This window comes from Triturus cristatus, chromosome 4_1 (genome assembly GCF_964204655.1).
Source record: "Triturus cristatus chromosome 4_1, aTriCri1.1, whole genome shotgun sequence".
NCBI lineage: Eukaryota > Metazoa > Chordata > Amphibia > Caudata > Salamandridae > Triturus > Triturus cristatus.
Window position 1 is genome coordinate 567,162,089 of NC_140585.1, and position 24,552 is coordinate 567,186,640.

General features: G+C 41.6%; 1 protein-coding gene across 8 annotated transcripts in view; it reads right to left on the bottom strand.

Moving 5' to 3' along the window:
* CACNA2D1 (calcium voltage-gated channel auxiliary subunit alpha2delta 1) overlaps nucleotides 1-24,552 on the bottom strand; it is a 1,735,709-nt gene that overhangs the window by 319,886 nt on the left and 1,391,271 nt on the right. For all 8 annotated transcript variants that reach the window (XM_085652892.1, XM_085652894.1, XM_085652893.1 and 5 more), the window contains exons 13-14: nucleotides 6,898-6,976; nucleotides 2,573-2,622 (exon numbers count right to left, since the gene is read on the bottom strand). In XM_085652892.1, coding sequence (XP_085509018.1) covers nucleotides 2,573-2,622; nucleotides 6,898-6,976 — 129 coding nt within the window. The remainder of the gene's footprint in view (nucleotides 1-2,572; nucleotides 2,623-6,897; nucleotides 6,977-24,552) is intronic.

The window sequence follows — 24,552 nt, forward strand, 5'->3', positions numbered from 1 at the left end:
GAAGTAGTGAAGGATAAAGATGGTGAGCAATGTAGGGAGAGATACCAGAGCAAGATAATATTGATGTACAGAAAGAGGGATCGGTAGGAAGATAGAGAGTGGTGAGCTAGGGATAGGTAGATGCAGAAGTGAGAATACACAGAGAATTGGAGTTAGAGAATGACAGTGGAGAGAGATAGAGAGAGAGTCTTGTCACTAGAGCAAACATTCTACCAGGGGGCCATGGGCAGTTGCTCACTTTCTCCAGACCTTGTAATGTCTCTGAGGTGATATAAATTAACTGGACTGGCATGTGCAACCAGTCTTAAAACATTTCATGTAATGTGGAATTATGGGCCAGCGTTATGTAAACATTTTCCTGGCATCTATAGGTATTCTTGCCAGTAGCAATGTTCTTTGTGTCTGGGTGACTCACTTGTCCAGAAAAAGAAAACTCTCACCTGCAATCAGTTTACAGTTCTGATGAAAACCTCATAAAAAGTTGAAGTTGTCAAACTGAGTAATATCTCTAAAAGAAAACTCACCCTCAAGATTCACATGAAGTTGTACTAAAAATAGTAGAATTGTCGAGTTGAACATGCCATTCAAAAATATTCTGTTGCTCAGTAAAGCAGAGAACTAGTCAAGAAACCTGAAAAGGGAGGTTCCTAATGCCACACAGTATCACAAACAGGAGACCAGTCAAAAGTAGAAAAATCAATATTCAAATTGTAAAGACGAATTATAGAAGAAAACATACACATTTTACTTTTTTATTACATAGAAATTAAAAGAATTGTCTCGAGTCTTATCCAGCCATTCTGTCAATGGGTTCTAGCAAACAGAAAAAAAAAAAAAAAATGAATTGCTCAACAAATGCTATTATCATTGATATCATAAAATCCCATTTCATTTTTTTCTCCCTTTTCTAAGTTTCTCTCTAGGATCGACTCTACCTCTGTCCTTCACTTCTCTTCCTTATGAACTAAAAAAGTGTATGTGTGAACAATCTATAAAACTTTCTCTGATTGTATAGGAGCTATTAAGCTAAAAGCAGTGGCAGCTCGCCGAGGGCATGCTGCGGGGCGGCGGTGCGGCAGGGTAGGGGGTAGTAAGCTCCGGCATACGGCATACGGCACACGGCAGAATGGAGTTAAGTAAAAAAATAAAAAATAAAATGATTTACATTGCGGGCGCTGCATCACAGAGTTGGCGATGCAGCACACACAATGTAAATTGTATTATTTATTTACTTAACTTCTTTCCGCCGTATGCCGGAGTTTACTACCCCATGCCTTCCTCGCTGCCCATCCAACATTGGCAATTTCCCAGCCAACATAGTCAACAAAGAACAAAATGCTTTCACAACTTCAGTGCATCCCTGTGACAACTCCTTGGTGATCAGACTCAGCGTCATATCCATGATCCTGTTCCAACATATCTAACGATGCACCTGGATACCCTCTCGGGTGATTAGCTGTTTTATACAATGAATGAATGATTGATTGAAATAAACACCCTTTAAATGCACGGCCCCTGCTATTCCCAATGGGAAATCCTGTTTCCATATTCGACTCTGTATTTGTCAACAATTGAATGGCATCTTAAACTCTCCATTGTATCATCTAAGGCTACTGAAGTACAGCTTACCCTTTTCACGAGTCTGCAATTGCCATGTCGCAAATTGACTATCGCAATGTAATCTGTACAGACTTACCAATTCAATGCTAAAAATCATCATTGGTCCAGAACCACAGTGCCAGGATCATCTTTGGTTTGAAGCACTGTCACCACATCACCCCTAACACTTCTGTCAATCCCATGGCTGATAATAAAAGTCAGCAGCTGTGAGTCTTTCTCCTTTGGTCACAAAACATTCGATGCCTCCACACCTGGAGAACCTGTGGATGGTTTCCTACCCTCCAAGCCACACTGATGCCTATAATAGACTTCACAAAATCTCTTGGGTATCTGACAGCCTAAAATAAACTTTATGTAGTTAGATGTTTTAACTATATAGAATGTACCTACAGAACTCTCTACCACACCTTCAGGTAAATGGCATCCATAAGACAAGGGATCCATCTTTGCAATTATATGGCACTAAATAACAAAAAAAGGCCATAAAATGTTTTTGTTTTAGTGGAAAGTAGAGCTTCAACTGGATATTGTTGACATGAGCTTAGATTGTCCTTGAAAATCATGTTCACACCATCACTCATTGGGACCAGACAATCTGCATTTCAGAACAGTGATGACCACCATTCTGTTCTGTTACGGGTTGCTTAAGGGATGCACATTTCAACCTTATTGACATTTTGATTATCTCATCCCTACCTCACCACACCATTCATGAGCACTCTGAAGCAGCCATATGGTGATATGGGTACATAAGAAACGAACACAGAAATGCATTAATAAATCACAATCTCTATTGGCAGAGTAACGACACCCTGACAGGTAAGGTTTGCACTTGGAATATTGTTTAGTTTGCTTTTCGGATAAGAAGATATATTCGGATTGAATATTACTTTCAGATATATTAGACATAATCCAATATCTTAAATGACGTATTTAAACTGGATTAACTTGCCTGTGTGTTAATTCGAATTGCTCCAATTGAAGGTATTTCATAATAATATCCTAAATGCATGAAAGAAGAAAGAAGAATGAATGTTATAAAATGAGGCAGTCAATTAAACTCAATAGCACATAGATAATGACGTGTATATTTCATTTATTTGCGCTGCATTGTGTCAAAAACAAAACCAATTGCAGTGTTCCTCACTTTCCTGTGTCAGAAAAGTTAGGAGATGCCATAGGCAATGAATATATATTCTATAGGCAAGTCACTGTTCCTATGAATATAAACATAAACCTGTGTATATTTATGTACATTTAAAGCTGCACTGAAGGTGACTTTGTTATAAGGTTTTACAAGCTCAAAAGGGGACAGATTTACCTACGCCTTTTTTGCAAGATGGGGTGGCTTAAGCCACCACTTCCCTTCTGCAAGACCGGAGAGTCAACACACAGCACTCATGCCCTTGTACAATGTGGGGTTCTTGAAGAAAGTGGCAACATTGCCATTCATGAGTTGGGAGGAGGATTAAGGGTGCCTTTCTTACTGAACAGGGCTCAGTGGTAAGTGTTGGCTGTGTCTGTCTTTTGAATTCACTATTTTGCAACATAACAAGGCAACCACAACTGTGAACAGACAATGGAACTGCTGCAAGATGCCCCAGGCCTTCTGAACGCTAAAATAAATGAAGGAGAAGATGGCCGTGGCAGGTGGCACCTGTCCCACAACCTCGTTGCATCATTAGAAGGATCACATATGTAAAAAACACAATGGCATTCTCTGAATAAATAAAAGTACATTTGTTTTTCTAGACTTCAAGCACATTTTGGAGCAGCAATACTAAAATTGCATGGTTTTAATGAGGCAATGTGTTCTAGTTTCGTCAGAAGACCTGAGGTGTTTCAATGGCAAGAAACGCGAGTAGTATTTTATGTGAGTATAGGCAGGAAAGAAGAACATTCTAACACTCCGAGGACAGAGAGGCGCGAGAGTGAGTTAAAGATGGGGCAAAAACGACGTTTTGATGGAAGCGAAGAGGACGTCATTAGCATCAACGATTGGAGCAAGCCAGGCGTCAACAGGCAGGAGCATACTTCCCATGCATTACAAATCCAGAGTGGCACAAAGCAGCATGATCCGTGAAAGAGAGATACCCAGCTACGGTATCTAGACGAGATAGTCTCACCTGCTACATCACAACCTCTTGCCGGGAGCACACGCCATGCTTCATGACTCTCAAGGACCAGTATCAATGTTTTATGGGCACACATATTCTCTTATGGTATTGTTTGATCACCACCTGCCCTTAACATCAGGTCTCAAAAAAGATCAATCTGCTAGGGCGGTCGACCTCGAATCTGGGGAACCAGGTTCGAATCTCGGCAATGACGCTGAACATTCTGTGATTCCGGGCAAATCGCTTAATCTCCCTGTGCCTAACAAATAAGTGAATGTGTCCTCATGTAACGCAACTGGTGCTCGTGTAAAGCGCTCTGATACCCGAAACGTGTCAAGTTCGCGCTATATAAAACTCCGTAAAATAAATAAAGAAATAAATAAACAAGCTGCCATCCACAAATGTACAATGTGCACTTCCATTTCAACTGGGATGCCAATTTATTCATGAAGCAGTGGCTGAAATGCCTGCATGTGCCTGCTTCTGAGTATAAAGATGCATCCATGAAACAGTTACTCCATCTATATTAGTGAGCTTGTCCTTGAATGCCTAAATCTACAGCAAGCGAGATGACGCCTATAGCAGAGGAAAGACTTGGCCATGATCCGAGTGTAGCTGTTGTCTTAGGCCGCACAATGCTTGCAGCAAGCCAGACCAAACATCTTCCTCCGAGAGTAGAAGGCAGTCGGAGGGCAGATGCAATGACAAATCTACTGTGAATTCAATTTTAACTAAACAACGATGATTCTCTTTTTCATAGGACCCACGTGCTGTGTGTCTCCAGGACCAAGGTACTGGAAATATTTACAATCTGGAAAAGCTGCTTTCCTAACTAACAAAGAGCCCATGACTCACCGACCCCAGCACTGGCCCTATTTAACTCATGCATTCACCCCCCGCCATCAAAGCCTGATACGCACCCTGCAAGGGTCAGAAACAAAGGCACGTAGGGGACATATTAACAATGTTCTTTGTAAGAATTAGCCAAACCTAGTCGTCGTGATACGATAATTGTCTGGAATGCGTAAAGCATGCATCATGCAAAAACGCAAACAGATGTTTAGAGGACGTATAGAGTCCGCCTTTTCTGTCTACTTCGTCTCACCAGCTGAGTTTCAGAGAAAGAACAGAACAATAGAAAATTTGAAATTAATATTTTGTCTGAACACTGATCATGTCTAATTCATGAATTCCCCATGCTCAAGAATACAATCATACATCATGTGATCTCTATTGAACATACCTATTTTCCTGGAATTTATAACATGCATAATCCATGCACAATTTATAACATATTTTAGTGAGTTTATGACGGGTTGTAAGTACACGGGTGCCAATTCGTGATTTACATATTGCGTAGTTTACACATCCATTCCTTCATTGTGGCTCACGCCATCTCTTTCTACTTGAAAGTTTTATTTTTCTCACAAGATTAATTTTGCTGGGCCAATGGACAAATCTATAAAGACTGTCAGAACAGAGGCAAGCAGAATGGTCACATTTTTACCCTTGAAAAATTAGCTTCCGCAGTAGTGTTCTTAAGTCAGGCTGTTGGCGCCCAGTGCGACAATGTTTGTTGGCATCCCCAATGACAAACTGTGCCACAAATTCCTTCACAACCATCCTTTCACAGTGCCCCTCAAGTCTCCGTAACCACTCTCTGTCAGATGCATTTACTTAACTCTATAGCGCCACTCATACCAGTGTAGGGTGTCAGAACACTTTACATTACACAGAGACAATCAATCATACCTGTGTAAATCAGTGTATAGCAAACGTTACATAAGACTGATCACAAGTTCATGAGAACAAGGCGCAGGAGTCACAGGTCATTCATAAAGGTAGGAAGTATAGTTTAAGAGGGCTTGCTCTGGAGAGGCACAAACTTAGAATTTAAAACCTAACACCATGGTTGAGGGTTCTCTTTAATAATAAGAATTGATTTCTACCCAAATGAACCCTTTTTGCAACATTAGGTTCATGAAAGACAGGGAAAAAATCATAACACTCTAGCCTATATCTTGCAGTTTTCATGCAGCTCTTTGCTCAAAGTTCTACATTAGGATTTTAACTTATAAAGAGCAACTAACAATAGGATGTCTCTAACAAGAGTAGCAACCCACTGACCTATTTACATTCAAGGCACTGTACTCCTGCTGCCTAGTACTTTAAGCAGCATGGGAGCAGTGCTTGGATTGCCTGGGACACTATTGTCCAAAATGCATATCTTTTCAAATCAACCAGCGCACGAGGTGGGAGGATTTGATTGTGGGTGGTGGTTTTATTGTGCAAAGATATGCTTCTGCTGGTGAAGAGGATCAGCAAGGTAAGTTTATGTTTATTTGATTGCAATAAGATGCAGAATTGTATTCATTTGCAGAGGTGATGGGGGCACATTGTATTTATAGTTATATGAAGCAAAATACCTAACACTTATGACTTTATTTAACATTTATTCACGCCACCACTTTCAAAAGTTACCAGCTGCCACTGCTACAGAGACAAAGGCTAGGCCGAAGAAAGAGGCATCCAGTTCAACTTTTTTAATCCATGCCTCAGCATGCAGGAGGAGATGCTTATTTACAAACTATGTACTAAAATAAAAAAAATAAAAACAGTTGAGTGTTAGCCTTCCCAAATGTCAGATGTTTCTGCCAGGAAATTAAGTGTAACACAAAAAGTGAAAATCTTCATTAGAATGAAATGTAGAATCACATTTGATAGGAATGGTTAAATGTCAGCAGTGGTGTAACAATACTTGAGGGGGGCCCCGGCAAGGTACATGCAGGGGCACTCTCCAGACTCAATCTTTAGCCTTTTTGTGTTGGTCCCATTGTCATCCAAAAACTAAAATGAGGTATGAATGAGGCCTTTTGGGGTAAAAAAGTAAATCTATTTTTCTTGTGCCTCTGATTTAATTGTGAAGGTTTGATCTACCCATTCATGAATGAGTTGGGGATCCATAGAATCTGTACATGTAGGGAAGATGTGGGTAACGTTTAGAAAGTAGCGAAATTAGAGCGGCTAGATTCATAAGGTTTAAAGAGTACCCACTCTATGATGGAATTTGTTAGCAAGGCTTACATTTTGTATGTATAACTTTTTAAACAAGACATATTGAATTTTTAAACAAAATATATTAATAGACATGTACACATACCTTTGTTCTGGCAGGCCATCCACTGAATGGGGCCTTTGTCATAATTATGTTGCCCAACAGAAAATGTGAATACACGTACCTAGGTAAATGGAAAGAAAAAAATTGTTGATTATATCTATTTCTAACACTTTGTAGTTCGGTACATACGATTATATAATACTATAATAAGCATATTTCAATTGTTTACTCAGCCTCTAAAATTGAACAATTATGATTATTTTGTATAATGTAAAGCTCAAAGTATGAAAGGGATATGAGTATTAATTGAGTTCCAATAAGATAAAAGTGCATGTTACACAAATGTAATAGATACATAATCTTATATGTGTATATGTAGGTAGAAAAATATATCACAAGTATTGAAGCAATATTGTAAATGTCACCTACACACTTTGAAAGACAAACCTTGACTTACAGCAAGTATAAGTAACACTATGTTTTAGATTACTTCCATTAAAAACGTTCTGATTAGAGAAGCATTTATTGGGATATTTCAGTCCAATGCAAGTACAGTCCATGGCGTGTCTCATCGCAAGGGCCCCACGCACATTCAGTTTCATTTGTTTTTGTGTTTAACAATTTTTGTAGTTTACTTGCATCAGAGAGAGCGAAAGAGTGCTTTACATAGATTGTATTACACAATTAATTGCAAAAAATATGTACCGGATTGAACAAAATCTCAGTGAATAATTGGTATTGCTCATTAAAGAGAATGCAACATTGACAGGCAATAGATCACACAGTGTTGCTTGAGGAAGATTGGTTCTAAATATTGGTTCAGGTAGTCAAGAAGGAGGTGAGATCTTAGATATTTTGCGATTTCAAGCATGATAAGTGTGGGTTTTGTTTGCAATAGTCGCTGCACCAAAGAAGGATTAGTAACTAGCATCCTTAAGTATGAGCTGCAGAATTTATAGATGTAGGGAATGAATGTTTATGATATCTCTTTGGCTACCTGAAATAAGGAATAGTGTAGTTAAATACCACAGGTTTCTTCACACGCAGGCCTTTAAAGGTGTGACAGCACAATTTAAAATGAATTCTTGCTGCAATAGGTAGCCAGTGCAAATCAGATCTAGGGCTTGCAAAGCAGTTGTCAAATGGGCTGTGTAAACTAAAAGCTTGGCTTTCTTGAGAGAGTGAAGGAAGAGGTCTTCAAGTTAAGCAACAAGGTTGAGGAGTGGTATAGCGGGGAGGGTACAGTCTAAGATAAACCCAATGATTTTACTGTAAGTGGGAGAAATTAGGAGAAACTAATCCTTTTAAGAGAATTCAGAAGAGAGTGGACAAATGTGTTTCTGCGCCTGAAACAGCTAAGAATTAGGGTTGTTTTTAGCACTATAAAGACATTGCCTGATTTATGTGTGAGAGGATTGTAGTGGGAACCTGTTTCATCAAAGATAAATCTCAGTGACTCCATGTGGAGTGACCAAGCCGTGTGCAAGATCACGTCTCAGGAAGACAACAGATCAATTCAAATTTTCCAGAGATGGTGAGAAAGAATGAGAACCAGCTCAGATCGTTTCTAAAAAAGTCCATGGGTTATTGCAGGGTATGTATAAACTCATCATCTGTGTCGAAGGGCACTGAAAGATCAAGAAGAATGAGTATATAGCAGTCTCCTACCTCCATTATTTGATGACATCATCCAGGATATTCAGGCTAGATGTTTCTAAGCTGCATCCTGGATGAAGCTGGGTTCTTAGTCAGCAAGTAGCTGTTCTGTCACTCTGTTGTAGCACAGTTGAGTTGCCACACAGCTCTTTTGCATTTCCCCAGCTAGATGAGATTGGATGCTATACAACAGTCTTGAACAAGATTGTGTTTTTAAGGAGTCTGGTTTTTAAAGATGGAGGAACATTTTTGAGGATAAAGATGTGTTTATCATTGCACACTAGGATGATTCAAATATATGGATGAATGTTTTCTTTTAATATGTTAAGTGGAAAGCTAGTTGGTTTGAGTTTTTTGATGTGAACATCATGGACAAATGTAAAATATAGTGGATGTGACCATGTCAGAAAAGTAGGTCAGACAGTCCTATCATTTAATGCGAGATAGAAGCATACGGCCTGTCTTCTGAGAGAAGGGTCAAGTTGGGCAAATGTGCCAGAAGAGAGATTAGGCAAGTCTTTAAGAGATATCAATTGGTTTTGTGTAAGTCCATGCCAGTTGTACCTTCGTTTTTAATTTGGAGCATTAGTTTTATGCTATTACATTTCAATTTGTGTAGTTTTTAGGAGATAAAGTATTGCTAGATAGTAGCTTTTATGTCAACAGAACAGATAAGCTTCTTGATTTTTGGGGATTATGGTGCTTGACAATGGCAATGGACAATGATAGTATTATCAGTGGTCAGATCTATTTTTTCTTAGCAGTGTTCATGTTGATATTGGGTGTAGATAAAAGGAATTTAATGGAACTGAATAGTGGCCATTACATTTTTTAATGGTGGGCCAATACTAGAGTTGAACAATGAGCAATAATGAGGTAAATAATTCTACCTTTGTTGCATGTATGCGGTGAAGTATTTTAAAGAGAATTGTATAGTAGGGCTACGTTCACATGAATGATTTGCATATACAGTTTCTCCTAATTGTATTGAAATTACTAGATAGATGTTTTTGGCTGACATCGTTTGGCAGGAGTTGAAGTATTCTTAGAACTGATCAGTTAAGTTAGTAATTTGTATGGTCAATATTGCTCAGGTCAAGATACATTGCATTTGATGGAGTCAGTATGATGGCACTTTAAGGCATTCAAAAGTGTAGAAGTAGATTCAGATTTATAAATGTGAATGATAATTAAGCCTGGGCAAAGCACTATGCTACGCTCGCGTAGTTTGCGAAGTTTGCGCTACTTTGTACTACGCGAATTGAACGTATCACAGTGCAAACATGTGTAGCGTAGCATAGTGCAGCGGTCATTTTTTGCTTGCTCGCGGTCCTTAACATCAAGTTGGCGACCGCGAGCAAGCAAAATGACATCCCAGCGAGACTTTTTCCTCGTTCGCGATCAGCAACATCAAGTTGCCGATCGCGAGTGTGGAAATAAACCTCCCGGCGAACTTCTCAATGCGGGGAGGTCAGGTTTCTCATTGCGAGTGGTCGTGTATGCTCGCGACCACTCGCGATGAGAAACTACCAGTCCGCATTGAGAAAACTGCCGCTCAAGTAGAAATCTACTTGAGCGGCAGAAAACAACTGCTTGCACTGTGCAAGATGCAGTTTGCACTGATTGGACAGTGCGGACAAGCATCCGGCCTGTGCAATCAGTGCAAACAGTATCTTGCACAGCACACTACGCAGTTTGCAAAGCTACGCGTAGCTCGCGTAGTGCGAAGTGCACTTCGCGTAGCTATGCGTAGCGCTACTTCGCAAACTACGCCCAGGTAATGCCAACTCCTGACTTGAGCTTACATAGTAATTTTAAGCCTGCATGTGTCTGAGACAGATTCTCTGGCGGCTGGGCATCAACTAATAAATGTAAGGCTGATAGAGAATTGATCCCATGTAAGTGATACGGTACCTGAAGAATGTCACACAACATCAGTGCCAAGGCTGCTTGCTTGTCTACCCTTCCCTAGTATGAAAAGTTTAGTAGCATAATAGCTGATCTTTCCTAATTAAAAGCTGACAGTTGAAGAGAATATTAGATTGCGCATTTGACATTATTCCAATAGGATATACAAACACCTTACAGTTCACTATCAATATGCCTCCCATCACCCTTGCGTACGCAATATGATAAGGCCATATATACCTCAAAACCACAAATCCATCCCTTATGTCTACAAAAGTGACATTGTCTTTCTAAAACACACTTACATTCAAATAAATGTGTTAGACAGACCCCTGCTTGTTGAAACATAGAATATGTTACGAAAGCAAAGCAGTTGTGAAATCCTTATTAGTATAATCCTACCCATGCAACTGTCTCTGAAATGTTAAAAGAACAATTCAGTCATATCGCACCACACTGTCACATACACAATGCTGCACAAATGTCATGTAATTGGCAAAGTGCTGCCACTACTAGAGCTCATCCCACTTATCAAATAACTTAACCTTACAAACAGCAAGAAGGCAATAACTAATCTATAGCTCACACAAAAACATAGCAAAAAACACAACATACATCTCTAGCTAAGTAATGACTATTTGTCAGAATATTTAGGAATGAGAGACCTATGGAAGTTTTCACTTAATTCTGGTGTATACCATTTAGAGACAATACATCTCACATCCTATTGTTTATAGGGTCTCAAAATAGCTGCATAAAATGAAGCTGTCAGCATACTGATAAGATCTGCTAATCCACATGGTAGTACATGGTAAGCGTTACTCAAATTAGTATTATTTATGAGATTCCCAGATGTAAATGAGGTTTACAAGTAGCCTTAAGATGTTAAGAAGAGAGTGGTTTGACTGGATAAGTGTGGGGGGAGGGGATTCCACTGTGACAGCATTGGAATTGAAAAAAAATCAGGTGAGGGGTATGTCCTGTGGAATGAGTGAGATCCAATACTGTTTTGAAACAGGCTCAGAGTTTTACGGTCATCCCCAAGAGTAATTATGTATGTAACCCCCCTGTATTCATACTGGAAGTTGAACTTTCCTCCGACAAGAAAATTGTCATACTTGATGGTGTGGAGGGCAGAATATATGCTAGGGTTCTGCAATCAGTTGGGGTCATTAGATGGATTGGAGTGCATTGCGGGTGGAAGTTATAGTTAGCTCAGGGAACTATAACTGCTGAATTTCTATTAATTTGTACAAGTGAAATCTGAGCCTAACTTTACCACCACTGTAAGCTTTGGTTTTTTCACTGAATATATATAAAAAACCCTAGAAAATAACTGAAAAAAATAAAGGTTAAAGTAGCGTTATATTTGGGTGAAATGTTCTGTAACAACGTAATGTTATAAACAACAGAAATTCACCATGCACAGTTTTCGTATCAAGCATTTTACTGTCAATGTGATAATATTAATTATGTCATAGAAGATGTCATGAGTGATGCAGTAAGCAGGGAACTTATCAATGTATGGTAAAATTGAGAGTTAAAGTTACATTTTAGCATGAGTTATAGTTACTTGAGTTAACTATAACTACAACTGGTAAATTGGTTTTTAGAGTTTAAAACATTATATTATTCCTGAACATTTCCCCTAACAATAACTTAACTTCAATCTTTGGTTTTTCAAGTGAATTTCTAGGTTTTTTTTTAACATAAAGTAATATTTACTTACCATATGTAAATTCTACTGTGCATGGCAGGGAGTTTGCCGCAGGGCCTGGCTGTGAGCAGTGGACGTTGACCACAGGGCCCGGCCTGCAGTCAGGCCCTGTGCCAACCCTTTAAAGGTAGTTAGCCCCACACAGGGCAGGGACTTTGGTCATGCACAGTGGGGGGGTTGCCCACATGACCTGCCCTGTGGCTAGGCCCTGTGGCCACCCCCTCACATAAAACCAAGCACATACTATGCACAGCCCTTGGCCATGCATGGTATAGGGTTGGCCACAGAGACTGCCAACTCCACTCAGCACATGGCCTTTAGCTGTGCACAGTGTGGGGTTGGCCATAGGGCCTGGCCTTGAAACACAATTTCCTATGGCCTTCGTTTTTTACAGAGGAGAAGAGATGTGTGGCACCCTCCCTCAACCTAATATGGTCCTGGGAACCCCATCCAACAGGGCCATCTATATTTTAAGGAGGGGGGGAAATGCATAGCTGCCTCTCCTGCGTCCTTTTCCTCGCTTCTTGAGGGAAACAGGAAGCAGGTATCATCAGGGCTCCGACATTACCCGCAGCCATTCACAGCACTGCAATGCAGCGTTGTGATTGGTCTGAGCGCAGTGACACGGCGCTGAGCCAGGGGCTGGAGGGGTGGGTATGTTCTCCACTTAGGCTGTAATCCAGCCTGCATAGAGAACATGCTGTGTGTGCATGACTGTTTGGCCGGCCAATCACTCATGTTCACATAGGGAGTGCAAACCAATCCTACCCCTGCTCTGAGAGCACCGCCACGCCACAAAGATGCTGCAACGTGAAAAAATAAAGTGATAATAACCTTGAGTTATCATTTTATTTTTCCTTTTTTGCACTGCATAAAGCAGTGTGGCGACAGTCCTCCGCCTTAGCGTAGGAGCCGCCACTGGCCAGTAGCAGCCCGTGCAGGGAGTGCTGTGGGGCGGGAGAGAGGCAGGGTGGGTGTAGTAAACTCCGTCTCACGGCCAACCGGAGTAATGTAAATAAATAAATAAATACAATGAATTTCATTGCACGCACTGAAACGCGCACTGATCACATTCATTGGGATTTTTTTAACCATGTCTAATAAGTAAGAATGAGAAGTGACGAGAAAATGGAGTATAGGCAACTCTAGTTCATAAAATAATATTTTGAATATCATTTCATGATGAACAAAAAAATGCTCATTTGTGTGTTGCATTTGGCTAACTCGACTTTCATAAAAAAAAGTTCAAAGAAATATTAAAAGATATGAATCAATTTTTAATTTAAAATGTTTTTGAATAAATAAATGAATGCAATTATATTGTGCGTTTACTTAATATTATTACAATAGACAAGAAATAAGTACATGTACAATTTAAACACATAAAGGTAACATAAATGTTAGTTGTGCATTACAAATATTACAAATAAAATGGCTCCTACAAGAGGCAGATAAAAAAATGTAAGAAATCAAATTACGGGATTAAGCTGGTTCTCAGCTGCCATGATCACTTGACAAATCTGCACTTAAGTATACTAGTTGCTCCGTTAGGTAATAGAATTAACGGTTGGCCTCAGGTACAGATGTCCATGGCGATAAGGAACATTTGGGAATGGGAGGTGCCCATGTGAACAAACTCACGTCTGTTGGAGAGGTTGGGTAAAATTTCTCAAGCGTTGTGCTTTGCGCTACATCCCACTTGCACTGACACAAAGCCTTTTGAAAGTATCCTTATCAGTAGAACGCATCGGTTAATATAACAAGTGTGTGGTATGAGCCAGGTACCTCTAAGGTTTGTTTCAGGAAGCCTTAGCACTCGGAATCCAAAAATTTGATTTCCAGTGTTTTGCACTGCGAGCAGCCACAACCCATGCAGGTAAGAGCTTTGGGACCAGGTGGTGGGGGGATTTCGACAGACGACAACAAGAGAAAATTATTTATTTATTTTATTTTCCCTCATGATCGTAAGACAACAAGAGAAAATTAAATATTTATTTAATTTTCGCTCATGGTCGTAAGTCAAATCCCTCCCCCCCACCTTACCAAACCGCCCCACCGTTCTTACCTGCACGGGCCGCAGCCTACTGTGAGCAAATGTTAAAGCAAACCTCTTGGTAGTCTATATACAGAGAAAGTTTATTACATGGTAGTACACTGAAATACATTCCTGTCTCCTGGAATGACACATTCTGTAGTTCGTGGGGGGGGGCAAAGCAAAAAAAATTACTATGAGTCACTGTGAACAGATTTGCTTCCACCCTACCTGAACCCCTTACGTTTGAGTAAAATATTTAGAAATATGACTTTCAAAAGTAATCTTATATCATAAATGACTCGTGAGGCAGTAGACAGAAACATAACTTCGAGAATTCTAAATTCTGTACATTTTTGATGAGGTATCTGATAACTTGAAATAATATCTACACGAGGCTACCAAAACACGAATAGTTTCCAGTTGGGTTTGCATAACCCAAACTTGAGTAATTCACCGTGAATGCAGACAGTCACACACCAGGCGTTTTTATTTTGGTAAAGTCTCTTTTTCAGGTGAGTAATTGACTAGTCCTAAATATCAGGCCCTTGTCAAGGAGCATTTCCAAATCTAATAAACGGCCTATCGAAGAGGCTATAATAGTTTATGAAAAGTGACATTTTTATTGGATACATGTGATTTCTCGTGTAAGCAAAGTAACCTGATAAGTCTCTCTAGCATACAGTACTTTAAACCACGTTGAGTCCTGGCACTAAACGGCGACCTCCAGCAAATAACTACACTGTTGTAGGTTCTGCTTATTGCACTTTCGAAGGGCTGAACCGTTCTACTGGGACGCATATAGTGCAGTTACTGTGAACAACACGATACTCCATATTAATAAACAAAATAATCGAAACTTATCAAATCCCCTGATCATTGTTCAATATAATGCATTGAAATACAATAAAATATACAATGAATGCATGTCTTGATTGCAGAGACGACCTGCTAGGTGATTTTTGTTATGATTATGTCATTCATTAGCAAAGAAAGGACTTACAGCATCTGCAGGGGATAAGCGAATGCATGTACCACGGTAGCATTATGTATTCGTTCTCGCTCTCCTAAAGGGACTGAGCATAACTCTGCAGAGGGAAACTTCTAGCTCCATCCGAAGTTTGCCATTGCTCCTTCTGTTACCATTGTGCAATCTGGTAGCATTATCTATCTATCTATCTATCTATCTATCTATCTATCTATCTATCTATCTATCTATCTATCTATCTATCTATCTATCTGTCTGTCTGTCTGTCTGTCTCTCCATCTCTTCCAGTGTAGCTGTCTATTCGTCGATCTGGCATTTTTCCATTTTATTCTGTGTTCACCCCAGCCCAGTGTAACTATCAAGTCAGCTGCAGTTTGTGAGCTGTCTGGAAATCCATGGATCTCTATCCAGGGAACTGCAGGGCTACATGATGAGCAAGTTGTTCCTAAAATGTCTCTTTCTAAGGATGCCCGGGGTGAATTGTAATGAGAGTTTCTTTTAAGTGGAGCACTCTTGCATCTACGGTTCAACTTCACATGACACTAAATCGAGGCGAGCCTGTAAAGCACAGTGACACATTGGTAGATTAGAATGTGGATAACAGCATCTGTGTCGTGTGATCTCACTACATCAATGAAATCACAATCACGGTACATGAAAAAACAAACTGCACACGAGAAACCACTTTCATTAATGTTTCCTGCGACATTCGGAGAATCAAGAGCCGAAGAGCAAAACATCTGAAGGAGTTAGCAGAATATTGAACCCGCCCTAGTTTAGGAATCAAAGCATCTATTGCAAAAACAAAAAAATACTGCACGACTTTCACTGTTGAAAGTAGGAAATGGGTGAGTGAGGAAGAGGAAAGCAGAGACATTGAGAGCTGGTGAGAATGATAGAAAGTAAGAGAGACCTTAACAATGAAGAGAGAATGGGAGGGAGTGACAGAGAAAGTGTGTGAGAGTGAGGTTGACAGAAAGGAAGTGATGACAAGAATAGAAGAGAGGTAAACAGAGTGAGAGTGCATGTGTGCGTGCATATGAAGGAGCGGGAAAAAGAGGGAGGGGGAGAAACCGAGTGTGGGAATAAAGAGATAGCTTAGCTAGAGACAGAGTGATAGACAGGGAAGGAATGTTTGCGTGCGTCTACTCGCCTTAGTCTGGGAACAACGAAAAAAACAAGCAGAGACAGGGAGTAACCGAAAGGGTGATGAAGAAACTAGGAGCAAAGCGCTGTACAGAGAGTGAGGCAGAAAATGTGTGCATCACTGTCAGTGTGAGATAAAAAAGAAAACAGGAGAGTGGCAGAGAGAAAGAAAGAGATGGAGAACGCAAAAGAAACATGTAGAAAAGAGGGGTGATATAGAAATGCAGGCTGTCTAAGACACCATATAAATTTGAGTCATTCCATGAACCGCAGCTAATTTATATATCCCAATGTAGAAAGAAAAGTAAACATGCAGACCACCAACACGCAGAGTCCAATGCATCCGTTATTTACTGCACGCAGTTTATATAGACATCATTTCTCTTCTCGAGTCGCAGCGAGGTCGCTACTATGAAAATATTGGCAGCGCTTCTTGGAACACTTAGTGCATGGTAGAGGGTCTCGGGTCTCAAGTTGCAGCTCACTGTCGAGGGTACTGAATCATTGTTCTCATAGCATGGCCTTGGACAGGGCCGTTTACACTGGACGAGACTCAAGTGTTAATATTTTGATAAGTGAGTTTTGCATTCCTATATAATTTGTGTGGCAGTGCTAGTGGTGGGCAGGTATTGTGGAACTAAATTTGATTTACAGAATGACTTAAGAAAATACAGAGTTTCAGTCATCCTTGAAGAATTCGTTTGCAATGACCTTGCTGCAAATAGGAGCACAAGTTCCTCCAGAAACAGGTGAGACTTTATAGGAGGCAGCAGAGGAGAATAATAAATATTCATGGTTTTACACGTGGGGACGCGGTATTCGGTTTTACATTGCCATGGTCCACAGACAAACTCGCTTGGCTTAGAACCATATACAGCAAAAGCTCCTGTAACGGAACCACAACGAATGCACACTTTCAAACACCAATCAGAATAAACTGTTCAAATTCTGACTAAAATTCCCTAAATCATCAGGTAAGGTGTGGTGCAGCGGCCAGGGCAGCTGACTTCGGAGCAGAGGGTTCACGGTTCGAACCCCGGCTCCGGCGGCAGCTCAGCTCAGCACCGTGTGTCTCTGGCCAATAGCTCACTCGATTTCCACGACGGCCCCCAGCGCCTTGAGTAGCTGCGCTATATAAAAACTGATTTTTTTTTACTCAGAACTGCGTTGGAAGTTTGACTAGACAACACGTTAAACTCGACATCTGTGACCCTAGACCAGGGATGAAGTATTTGCGTGAAAAACGCTTTAAAAGAGCTGGTGGCAACAGAACCTATATTTCACTCCCTCGGCTCGAATAAGTCTTTTTTACATGAACATTATTAGACATCGAACACTCTGCGAAGTGCGAAACCCTCAAGCAGGAAGAAATGTCTCTCCTTAACAGAAAATACTGGGATTGGACAACTGGTCTGGGTTCAGAGGCAGTTGAGGAGAGCACCCCTGTCCAACTGCACACGGCCTCCAAAGTTCACCGAGGTAGATGCAAAAACCTCGATTACCCATTCCATGTGGTAGTAAAATCAGTCTGCGCTAATTTCAAATGTGGATACTGGAAGCAGCGATAAATATCACAATTCTAGAAGGGCGAAACGCAACCATCCGCCATCTGGTCATTCAGAAACAAATTGGGTCTGATGAATTTCATGTTATTGGCTTGTCATGCCAATATTGTGCTAAAAAACGATGGTTAAAACCAATGTCTATGCCTCATTTACTTATTAGTTACAGGACCTCATTTAAAGATGCTTAGTAACAGGAAATTAATGAAAACATTGGCGGATTGGCACATTCTTTTATTTAAAGGCAGGCGACTGCATTTTTTGGTGGTCCTGGTTTCATTGAGAAAAACCTCAGTGAAGCTGCCCAATTAAGGATGAGACCTCTAATGTCATTTTCACCAGCAGACCTGATATCCAGGACTCCTGCATTGTTTATTTATTTATTTATTTGCGGGTTTATATAGCGCTAGAATCGACTCCAATGGAGTATCTCTGCGCTCTGGAACGGGTTTCAGCTGATCATTAACAGACAGGGAGAGCCGTCTTAGATGTCACTTTTAAACAACAAAGTTTTAAGCTGTTTCCTGAATTGCAGGTGTTCGGGACAAATTCTTAAAATTTGAGGTAGACTGTTCCACAGTGTAGGTCCCACGACTGACAATGCTTTACCCCCATGTCTAGCTTTTTTGGCACGGGGCACTACCAGCAGAAAACCATTGCTGGATCTCAAGGATCTGGTAGGAATATAGGGAATGAATTTGTTTTCCAAGTACAGGGGACCTTTGCCATTTATACTTTTGTGGATCAGGCAACAGATTTTAAACTTAGTCCGTTGCCGGATTGACAGCCAGTGCAGTTTTTCTAAAAGAGGTTTAGAAGCTGTTCTCGGAGGGGCATTCAGAACCAGTCGAGCTGCTGTATTCTGGATCACCTGCAACTTGGCCAACACTCCCTCATTTGCTGAGAGGTGCAGGCCATTACAGTAATCCAGCCGGCTTAGAACAAGAGCCTGCACCAGGGTCCTTCTGGAGGAATCCGGCAACAAAGGAAGAATCTTACGCAACAGGCCAATAGTGTGGAAGCATACACCTGTAATATAATTGGTATGCTGCCTTAACACTAAATCCTGGTCAAGGCGTATCCCCAGATTTTTAACAACCTGCTTCGGTTCAGGAACCATACCCAGATCGGGGGGCCACCAATCGGGGGACCACAGTATCTTGGCCCCTCCAAACAACATAATCTCTGTTTTGCTGACATTGCATTGTAGATAATTAGATGACATCCATTGCCCTACAGCCTTCATGCCTGCCGAGAAAGAGTTCTTAATTTCCGTCGTGAGGGTTTTGAAAGGGAAGAGGAGCTGTGTGTCGTCAGCATAAGACACTGGAATAAAACCAAATTCGCGCATCACTCTTGCCAGGGGTGCCACATAGATGTTAAAAAGTGTAGGGCTCAGACAGGAGCCCTGTGGCACCCCTTTCGTAATTTCTACTTCCCTGGAACGGTACGTACCCATGGTGACAGTCTGGGTACGGCCAGTAAGAAAGCTTCTCAGCCAGGCAAGGGCTTTGTTCTTCACTCCCATGTTCGACAACCGGTCAACAAGAATGTTATGTGACACGGTGTCGAACGCTGCTGACAAGTCAAGCAAAACTAAGATTACAGAGTAACCCCTATCTTGAAGCATGTGTAGGTCGTCTACCACAGACAGAAGAGTAGACTCTGTACTGTGTTTTGGCCTGAACCCAGATTGTGAGTAGTCCAGGCCACCCACATCTTCGATAAAGCTGGACAAGTGTCTGTTGACATGTTTTTCTGTCAGTTTCCCAAGAAAAGGAAGCAGTGAGATGGGTCTTAAATTGGTAAGCTCGGTCCAAGGAATAGATGTATTGTTCCTAATGGGCCTTACCAGGGCACGCTTCCAATCCTTGGGAACAGAGCCCGAGCTAAGAGACAGGTTGACCAGTCCTTGAATCATGGGGCCAAGTTGTCCAGAAAGGATGGGCATAAGTTTGGTAGGTATGATGTCATCCGGACTACCACTTTTTATCTGGGTCATCAGAGCCAATAAATCTGGGGAAGAGATTGAGGGAAAGGTGTCTAAAACTTGTGTATTAGGCACATGTTCAGTATCATTAAAGACCTGACAGGGGACCATGGCAGTGGAGGCAAGATTAGAATTGACAATATTCTCATAAATCCTGTCTATCTTATTAGAAAAGAAGGACGAAATTTGATCACAAAGAAGTTGGGATACTGATTCAGAGCTTTCGCAGGCAACTGGCTTCACAAAAGACTGTAGAACCTGATAGAGAACCCTTGAAGAATTCCCTGCCGCAGCAATTTGTGATGCTATATGGGTTTTACGTGCCCCACGAATGGCTTTGTGATAAATGGATAGAGAAGCCCAGTATTGCTTTCTATCCTTCTCCTGATGTGAGGTTCTCCATCTTTTTTCCAGCTTCCTAGAGTTCTGTTTTAAAATTCGAAGCTCCTCAGAAAACCAGATCTCTTGTTTTTTGGCAGGGCGTGGTTTAAATTGTCTCAATGGTGCGATGATGTCTATCGTTCGTCTAGTGGCTAAGTCAAATTCCCTTAAGGCACCATCAATTCCCTCTGTGACAGAGTAGGAGGGGTTAGTAAAATTATCTTTAAAAGTCTGTTCATTAACCTTATACCAAGGGCGTCGTTTGCAGGGAAGAGAGGCTGATTCATGACCAATATATTTATGTTGAAAGGTATGAAATTCGATAACAAAATGATCAGACCAGCTGGTTTGAATAGGCGGTAGACATTAGACTAAAGGATGGTTTGCTAATATGAGGTCTAATGTGTGTCCTGCCCGGTGCGTAGGTCCAGAGTTAACCTGTGATAACCCCAGAAGCAAAAGGTCCTGTAAAACCGACTGGGCTTCTTTACAATTTATTTGTTCACTATGAATGTTAAAATCTCCAAGTAAAATAAAATCTTTATCATTGCTGATATAAGGAGCCAAAGACTCAAGTAAAACGTTAGAAAAGTTTGCACATGAGCCCGGAGGGCGATATACTAAGGCACCCATCTGCGTGGCTGAGTTTTTTCCAGAGGGAGTGATTTTAAATATTAATAGTTCAATTTCTGGTGTGGATAGCTCAGTTACCATAGAACAATCAATATCTTGTTTGTGAACAATAGCAATTCCTCCGCCTATTTTCGAGGGTCGATCTAATCTAATAATTTTAAAACGCGAGGGAATGGCTAATGCAATTGCTGGAGTTGAGCAGGGTTTTAACCATGTTTCCGTGAGAAAGCATAGATCTGGATTGCTAGTGGAAATTAGGTCCCATATCTCAGAGGCATGTTTCGGTAGAGATCTTACATTACACAGTAGATTTTTCCTTCTTATAGCAGCACTGGCACAATTGTTACCAGTGTTACCGGAGGGGGAGAAATCCGTCCTAGAGCCATGAGGAAGGGTGTTCTGACTGGCAATGGTAAACTGGGTCTGACAATGGCGACAGGAGAAGGGGCCTTCCACCTCCACTTTACCTCCTAGTCCACATGTCCGAATGGGGCTCACACCCAGCTGACGTAACGTCCCACTGGAATACGTGATCCTCGTTGTGGTGGTCAAAGGTGGGATTGTCGACGGTGTCCCCATTGCCCCTTGTCCCGTCCTGTCGCGGACGGGCGCAGACGGGCAAGTCTTAGGCTAGTCTTTGGCGCCGTCAAGGGCGCCCCTCTGCGCGCAACCGCTGCGCGCTTGAGCCGACTTCTGGCTAAATAGTCTCTCGTCAGGGCTACTAGAGCGCTAACCGCTCAGCTGCGTCAATGTCAGTAGGCGTGTCTGGCTCTCACCTGCCCCGCCCTCCGCTCAACGGTAGCCAATACCGAGTCGGAACGGGGCGGGCAGGCAGTGACACCGAGCACAGACCAGGATTGAGCCCTGAAGGCCCCCGCAATCAGCGGACAGTTCAAGTAGGTTAAAATTTACTTAATTGAGCGCTACGTGAAACGAGCAGAATTTACAGTCTTACACACCGATCATTAAAATTGCTACATTAAAATGAAGTTAAAAGTGTGCAAAATACAAAGTGCAAAGTAGGACCGGCGTTTTAGCCAGGTCAAGCAATTCTCTCGTGACAAATCACCACTCTCTCAGGGCAATGACAGCTGAAGCCGGGCGCCAAGCGGATTAGGAAGACACTGCCACCGTCTTCCCTTACCGCGAAGAGCCCAGGCCTCCTCCCGCCTAAATAGTCTCTCGTCAGGGCTACTAGAGCGCTAACCGCTCAGCTGCGTCAATGTCAGTAGGCGTGTCTGGCTCTCACCTGCCCCGCCCTCCGCTCAACGGTAGCCAATACCGAGTCGGAACGGGGCGGGCAGGCAGTGACACCGAGCACAGACCAGGATTGAGCCCTGAAGGCCCCCGCAATCAGCGGACAGTTCAAGTAGGTTAAAATTTACTTAATTGAGCGCTACGTGAAACGAGCAGAATTTACAGTCTTACACACCGATCATTAAAATTGCTACATTAAAATGAAGTTAAAAGTGTGCAAAATACAAAGTGCAAAGTAGGACCGGCGTTTTAGCCAGGTCAAGCAATTCTCTCGTGACAAATCACCACTCTCTCAGGGCAATGACAGCTGAAGCCGGGCGCCAAGCGGATTAGGAAGACACTGCCACCTTGTTGTCTCTGACAGAAAAATCATCTTCTTGCTGTCCAGGTTCTAAACACCTACACTTGCCGAAACGTATCAAAACCCTTTAATTTTGTTAATAGGTTATCTTTCTGGGAAGTTCTTTATCACCAATGTACCTTTTTTGGTGTGCATGCACTCCATAAGTATTGACTACATAAAAATAAATGAACTGGCAAAGAACTCCCTGATCAAATATCACCTCAATTTTTTCAGTTATGGAGATTGGTCTGGCTTGGGAATTGCAAGAGAATCTCCGGGAAACAAATTAGTTACACAACCTCTGTCGTGCGGCCATGGCATTGCGGCAAATGTGGCACTGTTTACCCTCTGAATTGGCTCCTGCAATGTATGTAGGACCTATTTCACGGGAAACAAATGTTCACTTGAATGACCATCAACTCTAAAATTGAGAGCATAACCATGCCTGTAGCAGCTGGCAGTCCTAAAGTCGGTGCTGGCCCTATAACCGGCTGTTAGCTCACAGGTAGTACAATTATTGATTGGCAATTTTTAAATGGTACTCATTGCAGCATCAGAAGGAGACCATAGGCCCTTTAAATATGTACGGTTGATAACATGGAGCCTCCATATGTAGAGCTACATCACCAGTAAAGTCAGCACAACGTATGTGTCAAGGTAAGAAGAAAGGGCAAGGCAACTAGTAAAAATCTGAGTTATCCATTACATTGTGAACTACAGGACTTACGACATGTGTATACAGTTTTCCTTTGTAAATGAGTGAAGATTCAGAATGAGTATTGTAGATAATAGAGCAGATTTACTAAAGTGTTTAGTGGATCTTTGTGCACAGAGATTATTTCAACTCTGGATCGGATCGCCCCGTTAAAGAACCATAAGAAAGTGGGTAGACCTTCAGGACCCTGGTTCAATGATATATTGAAAAATCTTAAACTTGAGTGTAAACAGGTAGAAAGGAGGTGGAGAAGGACGTATGAAGGGAAAGATAAAATCGCCTTGAAATCTTTAATTACCAGTTATAAGAAGGAAATAATAATTGCAAAATCTGACTATTTCTCCAGGACTATTTTAAATGCGCCTAATGGCACCAGGAGCATTTTTAACATTTTGAATAATCTGTCCAGCCCTGAGTGTGCTAAGAATCAGACGCCTCCTACTCAGGAGTTGTGTGATAGCCTGGCAAACTTTTCCAATGAAAAAATTAAAAATATCATTGATGGCCTTGGAGGAGCATTGATACAGGAGGAGATTGAGGGCATAGAATATAAGGGGCAGGATGAGGGAAATCCTATTGATGTCAATGAGGTAGGAGGTGAAGAGACAGTGCTGCGGCCCACCTTAACCGATTTTGAGATACCATCAGAGGAGGAGTTTTGTAAACTGGCTTTGGGCATCTCTTCAGGGTCGCCTTTGGACACTTTACCGCATAAGGTGTGGAAGGAGATGGGAGTAGATTTATTCCCTATTCTCCGCTGTATTTGCAACCAAACTCTTCTGAGTGAAACAGTACCTATAGGGTGGAAACAGGCTTTGGTAACTCCGCTATTTAAAAAGACAACTTTGGATCCACGCTGCCCTAAAAATTACAGGCCGATCTCCTTGTTACCCTATCCCGCTAAAATTGTATAACGCCTGGTTAGTTGTGCGCTCTCTAAGTACCTGGAAATTAATGGAATTTTAGAGGATGTGCAATTTGGGTTTCGTCCAGCCCATGGTACGGAGACGGCCTTAGTAACGGTGATGGACGAGCTTCGTATGAGTGCAGACAGGGGTCAAGCGGTTGTCTTAATCCTGCTTAACCTGTCTGCCGCCTTCAACACGGTCAACCACGCCACTCTTATGAAGAGACTTAAAGAGGAGGTAGAAATAGCAGGTACGGCTTTGAGCTGGTTCCACTCCTTTCTTTCTAATAGGAAACAGGCAGTGACGCTCCCCCCCCATCAGTCGGTTTTTACTGACATTTTGCATGGCGTTCCGCAGGGCTCTGCGCTTAGCCCTATTCTTTTCAATGTTTATATGAAACCTCTAATTACTGTTATAAGGTCACACAATATTAACATTGTAAATTATGCGGACGATACTCA